This window comes from Momordica charantia, assembly GCF_013281855.1.
Source record: "Momordica charantia cultivar OHB3-1 chromosome 2 unlocalized genomic scaffold, Mcharantia_2.0 BLBB01000002.1, whole genome shotgun sequence".
Lineage (NCBI taxonomy): Eukaryota > Viridiplantae > Streptophyta > Magnoliopsida > Cucurbitales > Cucurbitaceae > Momordica > Momordica charantia.
In genome coordinates, this window is record NW_028275160.1 from 1,682,125 (window position 1) to 1,696,957 (window position 14,833).

The 14,833-nt window shown below is 34.3% G+C and overlaps 1 protein-coding gene and 1 non-coding gene across 2 annotated transcripts; one reads left to right on the forward strand and one right to left on the reverse strand.

Annotated features, from left to right (window-relative positions):
- Positions 1-930: 930 nt before the first annotated feature.
- LOC111020590 (BEL1-like homeodomain protein 1) lies at positions 931-5,158 on the reverse strand. The gene is made up of 5 exons (XM_088120938.1): positions 4,935-5,158; positions 3,615-4,738; positions 2,824-3,197; positions 2,666-2,726; positions 931-1,999 (listed from the first exon to the last, which is right to left on the reverse strand). Exons 2-5 carry the CDS (start codon positions 4,419-4,421, stop codon positions 1,199-1,201), a joined length of 2,043 nt encoding a protein of 680 aa, XP_087977064.1. The 5' UTR covers positions 4,422-4,738; positions 4,935-5,158; the 3' UTR covers positions 931-1,198.
- A 4,158-nt stretch (positions 5,159-9,316) lies between these two features.
- TRNAG-CCC (transfer RNA glycine (anticodon CCC)) lies at positions 9,317-9,387 on the forward strand. The gene has a single exon. It is a non-coding gene; the product is annotated as a tRNA-Gly (tRNA).
- Positions 9,388-14,833: the final 5,446 nt, after the last annotated feature.

Below are 14,833 nucleotides of genomic sequence, written 5' to 3' on the forward strand. Positions count from 1 at the left end.
CAAAAGGAGAAAGTGAATGGAGGATGGCCCACTTTAATTCTATTGTGTGGTGGTCTGCCATATGGCATGTTGTCTTGGCAAATGATATTTGAGTTGTCTGAAAATGTTGATACCCTCAAAATGGTGGTGGTGAAAAATATTGTTAAGACTAAGAGTGTATTATTTGAAATATGAATTAATTGTATAAATTATCGTTGATATCATTTTTTTCCACCTTGATAATTAATAATAACTCTTTAAATCGTCGATCAAGTTCGAAAGTAATTGACATATACTCAAGCGAGCATTTCCACCCCCACATGTTATACTAAAAAAATTTCACAATTATAATATATATGTAGAAGTGGGAGATTGAACTCTCACCCACTTAACTGGAGATATATACTAATTACCTTTAATTATGCTCGCTTTGGCCACAAACTATATAGTTAACTGTACATCATCTATAAAAATATTATAAATAGTGATACCAGACTTCATATGTATCAAATTTACTTAACTTTCTAAATTGCTGGTTCAAATCTAACTTAACAACAACTTTTCACATATGATAATTATTGTGTGGCTTGAACCCTAAAATTAGCTTCAACAAGTTAAATGCTACACACATATTTGTGCAATATTTTATTAAATTACCGTGCAGCACCTTTATAATGGTCATCATTAACATCTAAGTAAGATGAAATTCAAATTACTTGTTAATAATTCAATTAAAAAAGCTAAACAAAAAAACCTCACATTTTTCATTAAAGTGATAACCCGTATGATTTCATAATGATGATCATATGAGAGTGTTGCTTTTAGCATGGACACGTGCATGGTTCCATATCATATATAATATATGCATGTCAGATACTCTAGATTATTTATTTATTTATTTTTTCCTGTATAACTTCTTTTCTTTATAAGCACCACAAAATAAGTCGATAATTAAAAAAAAACGAGAAGAAAAGATACAAATTCACTAAATGATTTGGCACACTAATTGTTCTTCCCAATCCTACGCTTATTTCTGGAGATGTGGTGTGTGAAGATTTATACATAATACAAATTAAGTTCCATATAAATATCAAGTAAGCAATTAAAGTATACATAAATACAGATTTATATGTTCCTATACTGACATTGTATTTGTTTATAGTTGGAGTTTGGAGCGAGCCACATTTTCCTCGGATGGCTCTTGTTTCAATCTGCAGCATCAGGCAACAAAATCAGGCAATAATTGGGCGGCGAACCTTTTGGTGGTTTGCATTTCGACGCCGTCGTAGGCGGTGGAGGGTGGAGGCGGCGGGATGTCGGTGAAGTCGGCTCCGACACTATTTCCCAATTCTACCGGCCTTAGGTTTGGGTTGGAGAGGTAGTTGTGTTGGGTTGCTGAAAGAGAGAGGTTATCGGAATGTGAATGTGGGAGGCCAAGAGTGAGAGAGACGCCATTGCCATGAAATCTTGGGGTCAACATCTCAGGATTGAACCTTGATCCAATTTCGGCAATTGGGTAGGCGCCAAATCCAGGGGCATGGCCGGAGCTAGTGTGGAGAAGGTGTTTGGTGTCGTTAATTTGGTCTCTTAAAAGCATGGTTTTTGTGGAGGGAGCTGATTCAAAATCAAGGTTGTTGTTGTTGTTTGTTCTTGGCTTCTTGGGACTTCCCAGAATGTCGGAGGAGGATGGTCGGATCAGGCTGAATGATCCCAACATTGAGGATGATGATGAGTTGTTATTGGACATGTGATGATCCGTGAGAGAATGATTGTTGATGAAATTTTCTGTCTTGGATTGTGGGTCGTTCATCAATTTAAAGTTTGCTGCTTCTGCATTGTTATGATTCTGATGATCTCCTCCTCCTCCTCCATGTTGCATCTTGTTGTGTTCGTTCTTGTTGTTTCTGTTCATGTCTTGGGATTCTCCATTTTGTTCTTGATCTTTGATTTCCTCCAAGTACATTTCCTCAACCATTGGCTTCCATAGGCGAACTCTCGCATTTATAAACCAGTTCGAAACCTGTCAATCGTATCACTGTTAAATCACCACTATGATTAAAAGCTTAATTGTATATATTAGCTTATTAAGACTCTCTAAGCTCCCTCACTGGGATAGAGAAATGTAGAGATGGAGAGAAATAAGAGTTTTTTTTTTTTTTCAAATGAAATAAATAGCTACAATAAAAGTTTAGGAGTAGATAACAAGAAATTTCTTGCTACCTAATAAGTAGGAGTATTGTCTCTTGAAGATTAGCAAAAACTTCAACAAGTAGCTATCAAAATTAATAGTCTTTGTGGGAGAAAAAAGGGGTTTGAACACAGGAATCATCCTCTAAAAAAAGTCTCAAAAACTTAGGTTTATAAGTTATCTTAATAGAAATATATTAAGGTAGATGAGATTACCATATTTACCAAAATGCAATATTCATTAGTGCTGCTTTTACACTTTTTTTTCCCTCACCTCAGCAATTGTCACTAAGCTTAAAACTTTGTTGGTAATTAAAAGGGTTGAGGTTATAGGTTATCTTTCAACAATTAACAAACCGAGTTTGATCAAGTTCATAAAATGAAAAAAGCAACAAATTATTATTTTATTAAAAAAAAAAAGAAAAAAAACCCATTTCTCTCCTCAGTCTTCAAAAGCATGACAAAAACCGAAACAAATAAAAACAATGGACATACATACTTGGCTCCTTGTGAGTCCCGTTTGCTTGGCGAGAATAATCTTGTCTGAATCCTTGGGATATCTAAAAAAATGGTTGCCAAAATTGTTAACTTTTCACCAAAAAGAAAAAGGAAAAAAGAAAAATTCAAAATTTGATTGTTGTTGTTGTTTGTACTTACGGGTGAAGGAAATGCTCAAAAAGCCAAGCACGAAGAACAGAAACGGCACGTTCAGGCAATCCCCTCTGCGGCCTCCAAGTATTATGCTGAATCATTCCCAACTGCTGTAGGGCTCTCTGCTGCCGTAGATGATGGTCCACGTATCGCAATCTGGACCCTTGGATCTTGGCCCCGAGCCAGTCCTCCTCCCCAAGGCTCTTCCCGGTGGCTCTTATTTGGGAACATATTGCATCTTTGAGGCACCGGAATTGCTTAGAGATTGTCTGTAGCGCGAGCGAGGCGTACGACTTGGCCGACCCCAGCCCTGCCGCCTGCTCGAACGACCGAACCACTCCCTGCATTTGTTGCTCGTACTCTCTGTACTTCTGCTCCACCTTAATTATTCACCCAAATTCTCACTCATTATATAAATTAATTATTTTACATAAATCAAATTTAATTAACTAATTAATTACTCCACAAAGTAAATCAATTGGATAAGTTCCAAACGCCACAGAACCAGATATTTTTAAATTTGGTTTCTTTTGTTCATCAACCGGAGAATTGGAGATGCATTATTGGACATGGCAATTTATTTATTCAGTTCTCCTCTATACATGCATGGCTAAACTCAAAATACTGCAATTAGTTCATGGAAATTAAAATCAATCAATTGAATGGGTTACAAAGAACTCTGTTTTTTTTTTCCTGAAATCGAAGAACAAAATTTGAATAACTTTTTATGTTATGAATATGGGAAAACTAGAAATGATGAAAAGTTTTTTTTTTTTTTTTTTTTTTATAGTATTTACCTCATCAAGCATGCCGATAAGCTTAGCTTTCTTCATCTGAAGGTCCTGTCGTTGGGCAGTGCTGAGCTCGGCGGCAGGGTTGGAAGCAGTGTCAGCGCCGGCGGAGAGTTCTCCAATCGCAGCCGTTGATTCTTTCTTCATCTTCATCTTGTCTTTATTGGTAGCTTCAGCCGCCTTGTCGGTTTTAGTAGTTCCTTTGCCAACGTTAACCACTTCATCAAGAAGTTCCTGTGCCGCTTTCAGATATTTTGACCCCAAAATCACGCTTTGTACGCCGCTTATTCCAGTCGACACCACCGACACCGACGTCGGCGAATTTCCCGACACCCGAATTTCATCCCCACTCGCCGCAGCCGCCCCACCGCCGCCTTGAATCTCCTGCTCCGCCGACAGCGTCCGGTAAAGCGACTGCTGCGAGGAGAGGCTCAGCGACAAGCCCTGCTGCGCGGAGATTCCGTTGTGGGTTTGGTCCACGGGAGCCCAGAGGTTGTAGTGGAGGCGCTGAGCGGGCATGCCGTGGAGGGCGGAGATGTCGTGGTGAGACTGAGAAGCGAAGGGAGGGCGGGGAGGCGCGTCGTTGGTGGGGAGGGGAACTCCGACGAAGTGGTTGCTGGAGGGCGGCGCGTGCGGAAGATTAGATGGGTTGAGCGCGTGGGGGAGAGTAGCCGGGTTGAGGAAGAGCATATTGGGAGGCGTTTGAGAGTGGGTGTCAGAGTAGGGTACATAATTGGGGTTCATCAGGTAAAGGGTGTGAATTCCGTCAGAATTGCCACTGATTTCTGAACCACCGTGGAAGTACGTCGCCATCGTAATCAAATACAGCGGCGCTCGTGGCGGCGTCTGCACAGAATTTTTTCACTTCGCCGTACTTCACAACAGAAACAAAAAAAAAAGTAACAACAAAAAAGACTCACTCAGAACAATCACTCCTTCCTTTTCCTTTTTCCAATTTGTACCCACAACCACAACCCCCCTTTTCTCTCTCTCTCTCTCTCTCTCTCTCTCTCTCTCTCTCTCTCTCTCTCTTGGGTGTGTTTTGTATCAGAGAATATAATTGACTTTGATGGGCTTTACCCCACGTTGCTCTTTTCCAATTCGGCTTCCATGGATCAGTTGTAACAGTCCTGAAAAACGAAATTTAGAAAACAACACCAAAAAAATTCCATTAACACCCATGAAGAAATAAAAGCAGACGATTAAAGAAGGAAGAAGAAGAATATATAGGCTAATGGTATCTGATTATATATAGACAGAGAAAGTAGCTAGAGAGAGATGCAGAAGGAGAAAAAGAAAAGAAATGAAAAGGGGAAAGGAAATTACAAATGGGTATTAAATTAATTGTTGCAGAGAGATTTGGAAGGAATGAAATTGAGAGGACATGTCAGTGAATCTGAAAACTTGTCTAGTGAGTAGCCACCATGGGAGCAGCATACACCGAATCTTCTCTCTTCCTTAGCCTTTGGAAAGAAAGAAACGCTATCGTCTAAGCTACCTAATAACAACTCAATCTAATTTCTCTCTGCCCATTTCTTTTTTCTAATTAACTTTTCCCGGCCTTATGAAAACGATAAGACTTTATAATATCATCTTTAATTTAATTTAATTAATTAAATACTAGCTATATATAAGTGTAAGTGTATATTTATATATTTTATATGCGGCTAGATCTTTTGGGGAAGCCCCACAGCGAAACTCTAAAATAGTAATTTCTTTTCTCTCTTTTTAAGAAATTATTATTATTATGACTTCATTAACTGGATTTTAAAATCCATTTCTGAATTGATTTGAAGTATAAAATAAGAATAAAATTGGATACTGTGAGAAAGAAAGAGAGAGAGAGAGAGAGAGAGAGAGAGGGGAAGAATAGTAAGAGAGAAACTAGGAAATGTCAATTTCCACTAAGGCCTAATCATGGAGATAAAAAAGAAAGAGGTCCTCTCTCGGCTTTAACAACTTTAAGATATCTCTTTCATTCATTTATTATTATTATTATTATTATTTTTTTTTATTGTGTGGTTGAATGGATGCCTAAGAATTTAGAGGTGGCCCTATGATATACCACTTGAGCCACGGCCACCCAAAAATAGCCAAAAAAAACTCCCTCTCTTCATAACTTATAATACGGACCAACCACCATTGTACACGCACATTAATATTGATATTAATCTCTAAATCATAATCATTTTTTTTTAGAAAAGGTAATAATATTGTACATATATTTGAATAAGGCAGGGTAGGAAGGGTATAGGGTGTGGGTAGGTTGTCAAGCAATTAAAAAAGAGAGAGAGAAACAAAAAGTGTAGGAGGTAGTAGTGTTTTTTACCCAAAAGAGGCAATGGGATTTCCAAATTTGTAGTGTACTGCTGAATCTGTGAAGAAACTTCAACGCTTCAGATTCCCATATCTTGTATTTCTGCACACAAAAATCAAAATCTTGTTTCTCTTCTTCATCTCTCTCCATGGCATAGCCATTATTAGGGCTTAGATTATTCATTCCATTTCCCGCTTGGAATTTCCAAATATCAAATCTTTCTTAATTTCATTATTCACTTTCTCTGTCTTTCAATTGGTTATATTTCACAGCAATTAGAGTTTCCATCCCACCAGACTACTGGTCAACACTAAAACCATATGTGTCACGCCCTCCATGTTCACTCTCTCTTTGTCCTTTTGCTTATTATTTGAATTTTCATGTTTTCAACCTACGATCTGAATTCTAGACGAGGAAATCATACATGGTATATAGATATATGAGGTCTTTTAGGTGAAACGAAAAGCAAAACCATGAGAATTATGTCCAAGATGAATAATATCATACAATTGTGGAGATACTGGGATACGGGATACCGTTGTCCTTAACAAATTCGATCAGCACAAGAGATAATCTATACACATGTGTTTGCTCTTGAAATACAACACATTCAATATCTTGCGCTCCATGTCTCTCTTATTTACAGTAGTTTTCTATATATAAGAGAGGTCTATGCCTCTCTTATATATAAATTTTTTATTTGAGTGGTCCAGTTCGAATAGTTCGACCCACGTCGCTTTTCTGGTCTCACTTTAGGTGTGACAAGTAATGTAATTTCACAACCGTTGTTGGTTTAATTTTCTTCCTATATAATATGTTGCTTTAGTTTTCCTAGTTTTTTTTTTTCTATTTTAAGTATGTATATCATTGTATTAATATAACATATTCATTAGTCTGTTTAATTGATATGTTAATAGCTATACGTGAACATTTCTTTTTTGTACACCAATAGGTAAGATCAAGGGTAGGGTGGAGACTTAGAATTGACTTATAATTGTGTTAATGAAAAGTAGTGTTGGTATCTTAATCAATTAATTAATTTAATTATGTTGTCAAAACGAGCATAGCTCAACGATAATTAACATATAAAAAAAATAATTGAGTTATGTTTAGCTTTGATATTAATATTTTTGTAATGGTGTTAACGATGAAAACTTAAAACTTAAATAAGAAAAATATATTTTATAAATTTTAAAATTATCCATTATAACTAACGGTCTAAAAATTAAATTTATACATTAGCCTAATAATATTATCGATCATTGAGTTTTACTTCCGTGATATTTAAGAATCATCGTCAGTACTTTGGTCTAGCCAATTAATAATTCTCAGATGTCATCGATTCTCTCAAGAGATTAAAACTATGGCGAGCAAACATATTAATGACGAGGAACACATTTTTGTTATTCACTCATACTTGTAATTGCTCTTTTATTCTGCACAGGATCAAACCAATATTTTAGTTTTTAGCTAGTGCAATAATCTTTTTAATGAACACACCTTTTTTAAAGGCCATTTTTTGTAGTTGGAAACAAATCCAACCGAAAGAAAGGTGTTAAAGGATAACCTGATTAGGCCTATTTAATGTATTAATTGACCAAATTCTATAAAATCAGGCAAAAAAAGTGGTTGTTTTCTTATTAATTACTGTTTTTTGTTTTAATTTTTGCTAGATTATACCCACTTTCAAGTTTCAACTACACTTTTAATTACTGTGTTTCTCTATATTGCGAATAAAAAAATGCTTACTTTCCAATTAAAGCTTTACCTTTTTGACGTGTTGTTAAGTTGTGCGTGGAGTGGCTGAAAGCTAATTTAATAATAATTATTAATTAGGGTTATCTCAACTTTCAACTAATTATTTATAATAAATTTCAGCAGTTCAAAAAAGCATATGCTAATTAATAATCGGGTTTATTAAAGAGATGTGACAAGACCCAATGTCATTATAATATATGGCTTATTAATATATGAAATAATTTTTTTTTAAAAAAATTATATGAGAATGCCAAGTATGCCACTAACTTTAATGATATCGTGTCCTATTAATATTGGATTAGAAAAGGACTTGGTTTAAAAGTTAAAACTATATTGTCGGTCGGTTGTTTTAATAATATTTTAACCTCCTACTTATAACACTAAGGTCGGAATATATTTTGTGACGGCTGTTCCAAAACTTCAAGCACAGCATGTTGATAATATTACTATTTTTTAGTTTGGTTCTCAAAAGAAAGGAAAAAAAAAAATACTATTTTTTTAGTTTGATTTTGTGAATGACAGACGAATTGCTGAAATATGCTTTAATTATCTCTTTTTCCTTTGATTTCATATCATATAGTCAAATGTCATAAACAATGTTTTTTTTTCTTCTAATGATCAGATTCATATGTAGCATGATTTTTCTAATAATTTGTTCGTTCTCATCGAATTTTTATATTTATTTTACTTTGGTTTTTAAATATTAAAATATACTATTTTAATTCAATCGTTCTAGTGCTTGTGATTTCTTTTGTTCTCTCCATATGTGTAAAGATGTCTAGGATGAACCTATCTAAAATTTCATCACATATATAGCATGTCAAATGTCGGGATGAATTCAAATTCTTATTGTAAATAAAAATTTATTTACGATAAAGATTAAAACTATTTTCTTTTATAGAATTTTAAACCTTTGATTAATTTCGGCTGCTATTAATAATCCAAAGATGAATAATTAGAGTGCTCGATATTGTAATTTCTTAACGAGTACAACTTTACCAACATGAGTTTAGCTCAACGGTAATTGGCATATGTCTCTAACCCCTACTTGTTACCTTATTTATTTGCTATTTTGTAATGGTCAAGATGTTTATCAATGTATCAAGCTAGATCCATTTAACCATTTTTTCTTATTTTCTAATATAAATTAGGAAAAATACAAAAAATAGCCCTATATTTAAGAACTTTTACACAATTGTCCTGTATATATATTCTTTATAAACCATAAATGCTATCGCTTTCAGCAAATTGTTCATTTTCCTCCTCCAGTAATATTTTTTTTAATATTAAATAGAGAGAAATTAACCCGGGCAAAACTTCTTTTTTTCTTTTTGGAAAAACTTTAACTAATAAGCTTAAATTACCATAATTTTAGATTAAAAAAAACTCCTACATTTTTTAATACAACACGTGGGCACAACCCCACAGTCTTTTGGTATTGAAATACCTATGCCGTGCATATAAATTAATTTTACTTGATTTTTTTTCTTTTTTCTTTTTCTTTTTTTTTTGTGGTTTAAAATTAAAAAAAAAGTTAAATATTATTATGCAAGCACCAAACAAGGGACAACAAGGCATAAGAAGGGACTTTGGACTTTTTAATTTTTTACATATATAATTTTAAACTCATCAAGCGCATCTAGTGTAGTGGTATCATAGTACCCTCCCACGGTACTGACCGGGGTTCGATTCCCCGGTTGCGCAATTTTACACAATCTACCAACATTTAAAAGTCTATTGTGGGCCGTTAGATTTTTATACAACTTTCTTTATCAAAACAAACCAAAGAGAAGTCTCCCCTTCTTCCTTTTCTTTGCTCAGCTCCTGGGGCTAAACTATAATGGTATTTTCCTTTTTTTTCTTTGAGCAATTTACCTTATAAAATAAGTACCAAAAGCAAGAAAAAGTTACAAAAACACAATGATTTAGAGCAATAGAAAGTAGAAGAATTTAGGTAGAAAATACATTGGGAAAAAAGATGTAAAAAGATGAAGAAGGTATATAAATACAAAGGACCACATTTGGGGTTACCTGTTTCTATCCATTTAAGTAGAAGCTAGGTTGCTTTTGGTAGATAGTGGCAGAGACAATGATGCATAAAATGGTCCACAAAAGACTCAGATCACTCACTCAACACCCTCTTTGGAGGCCCCTCAATTGAGTTGCATTATCTAATGCTATATCCATCGCCTTTTGCACTATATAAAAACTCTTTCAACTTAACCTAACCCAAACATATTACACTTTTTTACATGATATATATGTACCAAAGTTAAGGTTATTACTCATATATCTTCTTGGTCATGCTGGCTTTCGTTACTATTTTTGAAGATTTTGTATATCTCGCATTTGGTTGTTCGTACATACAAAAAAAAAATATCATCACCGGTTATCACTTTCACATTGATAAAGATGAGTTACATTGAGATAACACGTAGGGTTATTGACTTCTGTGAGACTACAACGTAGAAAATAGCTTTTTAGTAAAACATGCGTGGGTATGTAACCAGCTATTTTCAAAGAATACCTCTTTCATGGCACAATTTATTAGAGGTAGGAAAGAAATATAGGTAAAGAAGAAGAATTTGCTATATCAAAGTTGTTAGGGGTGCCAAGTTGCACAAAAGGGGATTGGAGAAAGGAACGCCAAACAAAAAATAATAATAACAAAGAAAAAAAGTTAATAGATTGCTCGTTATCATAGGCTCGCCATTTAGGCTCTATTTTGTCTAACTACGATCATAGACTTTCATAAAATTTCTACTTAATAAAAGAGTCGCGTATATGATAAACTTTTGGAGTCGGGTCAAGTCACAAGAAACCCAAATCACCAATTATATCACCTCTCCTTAAAAAAGAAGACATGTACTAGTACATATGGTTGAGTCGAAAATAACATTTTAGAAGAGGCTAATGATGGGTTGAGGAAGAAGGCTCCAAATGTAAGTAGAAAATAACATTAGAGAAACGAAAGTACCAAGTTAAGAGACAAGAGGGGCTGAGAAGAAAAGTGGTTATGATAGGCATTATTTGAAGAGAGCTGCAAAAAAAAAAAAAAAAAAAAAAACATTGGGGGTCTGAAATTTTGTGTCGTTTTATAAGGTCTTGTGTTGTGCGTTTGATGCCTAAAGTTTGGGGTTTTTTTTTTTCTTTTTTCTCTCAATAAATACAATCATATTTCTACTCGTAAAATTGTCGTCCTTTAAGGTTGGCATCAAAAAGTGGTGCCTAATTTCTACTTAAATACACCAAGTTCTTAAATTTATTTTCCTCTCTCCCTATTAAAGCCACACCACTTCCACTTTCTCTCTTCCCCTTTTCATCGTGCATATTATGCCTTCCCCTCTAACCCCACTCTCCACCTTCCTCCCAAAACCCCAAGAAAAGGACATATATAACAATTTCAGGTCGCTTGTCAAAAAGAAAAAAGAAAGAAAAGAAAAAAAATTGCAGGTGAGAAAAAGAAATTGAATAACAGAGAGAAGAAAACAAAATTGTTATGTCGTGGCACAAAAACGTCTAACGAACAAAATGGGCAACCCACCCGGCCATCGGATAGGCAATGACACATGTGCCAAGAGATGTTTTGAACTCACTCTAAACATATTTTACAAGAGTCTATTAAAAAAGTTTGCCTCATAAATTAGAGTGCATTTTATTTCTTGCATACTTTTTGAATGAGAAATGGTGTAATATTTTCCTTAAAAAAACACAACTGTACAACTTCCACGTAAAAAAATTGATAAACTTTATCCATGAATATGGAGAGATGGTATTTATTTCGTTTTTGGTTGATTTTTCTCCTTTGAAAGGTCGTTGGCATGGTATATTTTTCAAGTTTGAATCAAAGTTTTCGGTTGCAGATTCGTAATAAATTCTCTTTTCCTTTATTCATGATTTTGAATATGGGGATGAAAATGAGAGCATTGGGGAGCTCCATCGGCATCTAAATTGTTCCTTTTTATGAGAATTTGTTGGGAAGTTGTCTTACAACTTGATAGCTACCAACATCAAAGGGTTGTGTTGGACCACAACATATCTGTGTGTATATATATAATATATAGTAATTGAAACTTTCATAATAATTTCATAGTTCATTTACCATGTGATTTTAGGAAAAAAAAAAAAGTCACAATCATTAGATTTAATGGTGAAGATTCATGAACAGTTTAGTTAGATAACTGTGGTAAGATTGTAGTATTTTTGTTGGTAATTAAATTATATTTGGTACGTTCGAGTAGAATTAATTAATGATTAAAGTAGAGTACTAATGTCAATAAATACAGTGTTGTCCTAACCTAACAGCTTTGATATTTATTATTTGACGTGGTATAACTAATGACTAGTACTGTCAAGATAAAGAGGTCTTTTTATAAAATTTACTTTTAAACTATCGAAATATTGAAATCAACCAAGGTTATTTACCACTTCAAAATGAATATTACTGAATAACTTTGATTGCACTTGTGACAGTATTTCCCTTTTTAATTAATGACTATTATTGAGCATCATCATCTAAAAAAAAAATCATATATATGTCAATTTTTTATAATCACGTTAAATTATTATGGGTTGGTCTATTGAATGAAAGACGAAGGTAAATGAAAAGAATTCATTGGAAATCAATTCAAATTCCCTAAATGACCAGTAAAATTAAAATTGTTAAGGTTTTTAAAATTTATATTATTTGAATTACAAAATCTATGAACAAAAACAAAAAATAAAACATAATTTGAATGGCATACTGAGAGAGAACCTCGTATTCCATGACCATAGTTCATTTGAGAAATGTTACCCAAGAAGACTTGACGGCTGACATCAGCACATGAGTATAAAATTCTCGTTATTTTATTTGTTAATTCGAGTGTAATTTAATTGGTTAAGATATATAATCTCGATCCATGGTAGGTTCAAATCCTCACCCATACGCATATTGTTGTACTAAAAAAAACATGTCATCCTAATCAATAAACTATATCAAGAGACAATTCAAATATGCATTTAATGATTTTTAAAAGTAATTAAGATTCAACTTCATCCATACTTTGCACCTTCGGGTGTTGGCGCAATGGCAAGAAGTTCGGATGTTAACACCCAAGATTTAATAATTTCAGATATTTATATATGCATAGGAATCAAAGATATTTTTTGGGTGCATATCTCTATTTCCTTCTCTTGTTTTCTAAAGGAGGGAAGACCAAATGGGAATACGAAAGAAAAAGACAGATTTCCAAAAAATGTTAATTAATTTTATTATGCATAATAAATATTTTTTAAAAAACAAGACGGCAATGGAGAAATTGATGTGATCATTTTAAAAAGGTAAGGTAAAACCAAACGTAGATTCAATGGTTTCTACAAATCGAAATTTAATTTGAAAAGATATTTCTTTAATTTATTTTTGAGTTCTACTATTAGAAGTGAATAGAACCATTCACCAAAATTATAATATATACCTTATCTACTGGTTTTGAATGGATCGGAAAAAGAACTTACAGAAAACTATATGTGTATATATATAATATTCATTTAATGAAAAGTAAATTTGTTATCCACGAGTAGGAGTAGTTAATAGTGAGCCACGTCATTTCGGGACTGTTATTTAATTTGAATTAAAAAGAAAAAAAAAAGACAAGAAGCGAACTAATTGGGTGCTAAAAGTAGGCCCAAGACAGGGTCACGTGACTATCTTGGCGCGAGGCTCCGTACGACTTTTGCGAACTCGAGTTGGACTTTTGCCTAAATCGGCGGGCCCACAACGTACGAAGCCACTATACACGTCAGCGGGGATCACAAAATATATATATATATATATATTTTTTTTTTCTTACCCGGGTGGGCCCCACCGGGGTTGGGTTGGCGGTGGGTCGGGTCGCGCATGGTGTCGATGCTGCGGGGCCCACCATCCCCGACCCCCTAATCAAACGGGTCTTCGCCCACCGCGGGGCCCACGAGTTGGGGAAAAAAGCCAATTTGAAGTTTTGAGTGGGAAAATTAATTATTGCTCCCTTCCGGGGTGGGGATTTGTAAATACCATTAAAATGCTGTGGTTTTAGATAAATTCCTAAATTTTGGGGGGGGCGGGGGCCACCAGCATCTTGTCAAGTAACTATTAGTCCACGTGGCACGATCAGGTTTCCACCCTAATTAGTCGTGTCACTATCAGAAAACGATAGTTTAACCCCTTCATTAGAGCTTTAGACTTGATCATAAGCATACAAATTCACTTTATTACAGACGATTTGAAATTTTAAATAAAGTTTATTGCTTTTCTTTAATCACTCAAATTACCCAAACAAATAAAGTAGCACCGTCGGATTTAGTGTCGCCTCTTTTTTCTCCCATATAATAGCCCCTCTCTTTGTCAAGTCGAGACCCTAGAGAAAGATACCTAAAAAAGTCTCTGAAAGTGAAATTTTTTAAAATTATCTCAGAAAAGTATCACCACGGCAATCCCCCAATTCAATTAAATTAGATGAATTTAAGATAGAAACTTGTGTATTTAAGAAAAACATAGCGGAAATGGATTTGAAGAGAGTAAATTTGGGGTATCGTTGAAACTCATGAGTTTGTCCAATAAATCTCAAACTTTGACAACTCAACGAGGTTGGAAGTCGGCATGTTAAGCCAAACTTATCCTAATCCAAACTCTTAAATTCCATATTCCAAATACAAATATATAGGATAGCATGAAATCATGTTCTAGGTAACAAGGTGTACCCTCCTTTCTTAATGGTTCTAGTCCCTTATAGTCGATTTAGTAGTAAGCATGTGAATGACAATAAAGCATGCTAAAGAATCTCGTGTTAGTCTTTAGGAACAATCTTCGCTTTTCCAAGTAACTCAAATAAAGACAGTGGTGTAGTTAGGTCGCAAGAGATAATAAGAATATCGAGACAATAAAGTATCTAAATCGGATTCTGAATCTTGGTCCAAATCTAAACTCAATTTGAAAACAGAAACCAGGTGAGAATTTTTTAAGATTAAATCAAATTTGAATAAACACCCGGGGTTAAAAAGGAAATTTTAATTTTAATCTTTGTGTGCGCCGGGTAACATATATTATCCAAAATGATTACGATTGGAAAAAGTAGAATTAGTGGGATGAATAACATGGGAATAAATCCAAAGAGTTGTGGTGGATGAATGA

Excerpts from the sequence above, each read along its gene's own strand:
- LOC111020590 (XM_088120938.1), bottom strand. The coding sequence starts at position 4,421 with ATGGCGACGTACTTCCACGGTGGTTCAGAAATCAGTGGCAATTCTGAC. Across the intron at positions 3,198-3,614 it reads TTATCGGCATGCTTGATGAG|GTGGAGCAGAAGTACAGAGA; the intron begins GTAAATACTATA and ends TGAATAATTAAG. Across the intron at positions 2,000-2,665 it reads CGGGACTCACAAGGAGCCAA|GTTTCGAACTGGTTTATAAA; the intron begins GTATGTATGTCC and ends TACGATTGACAG.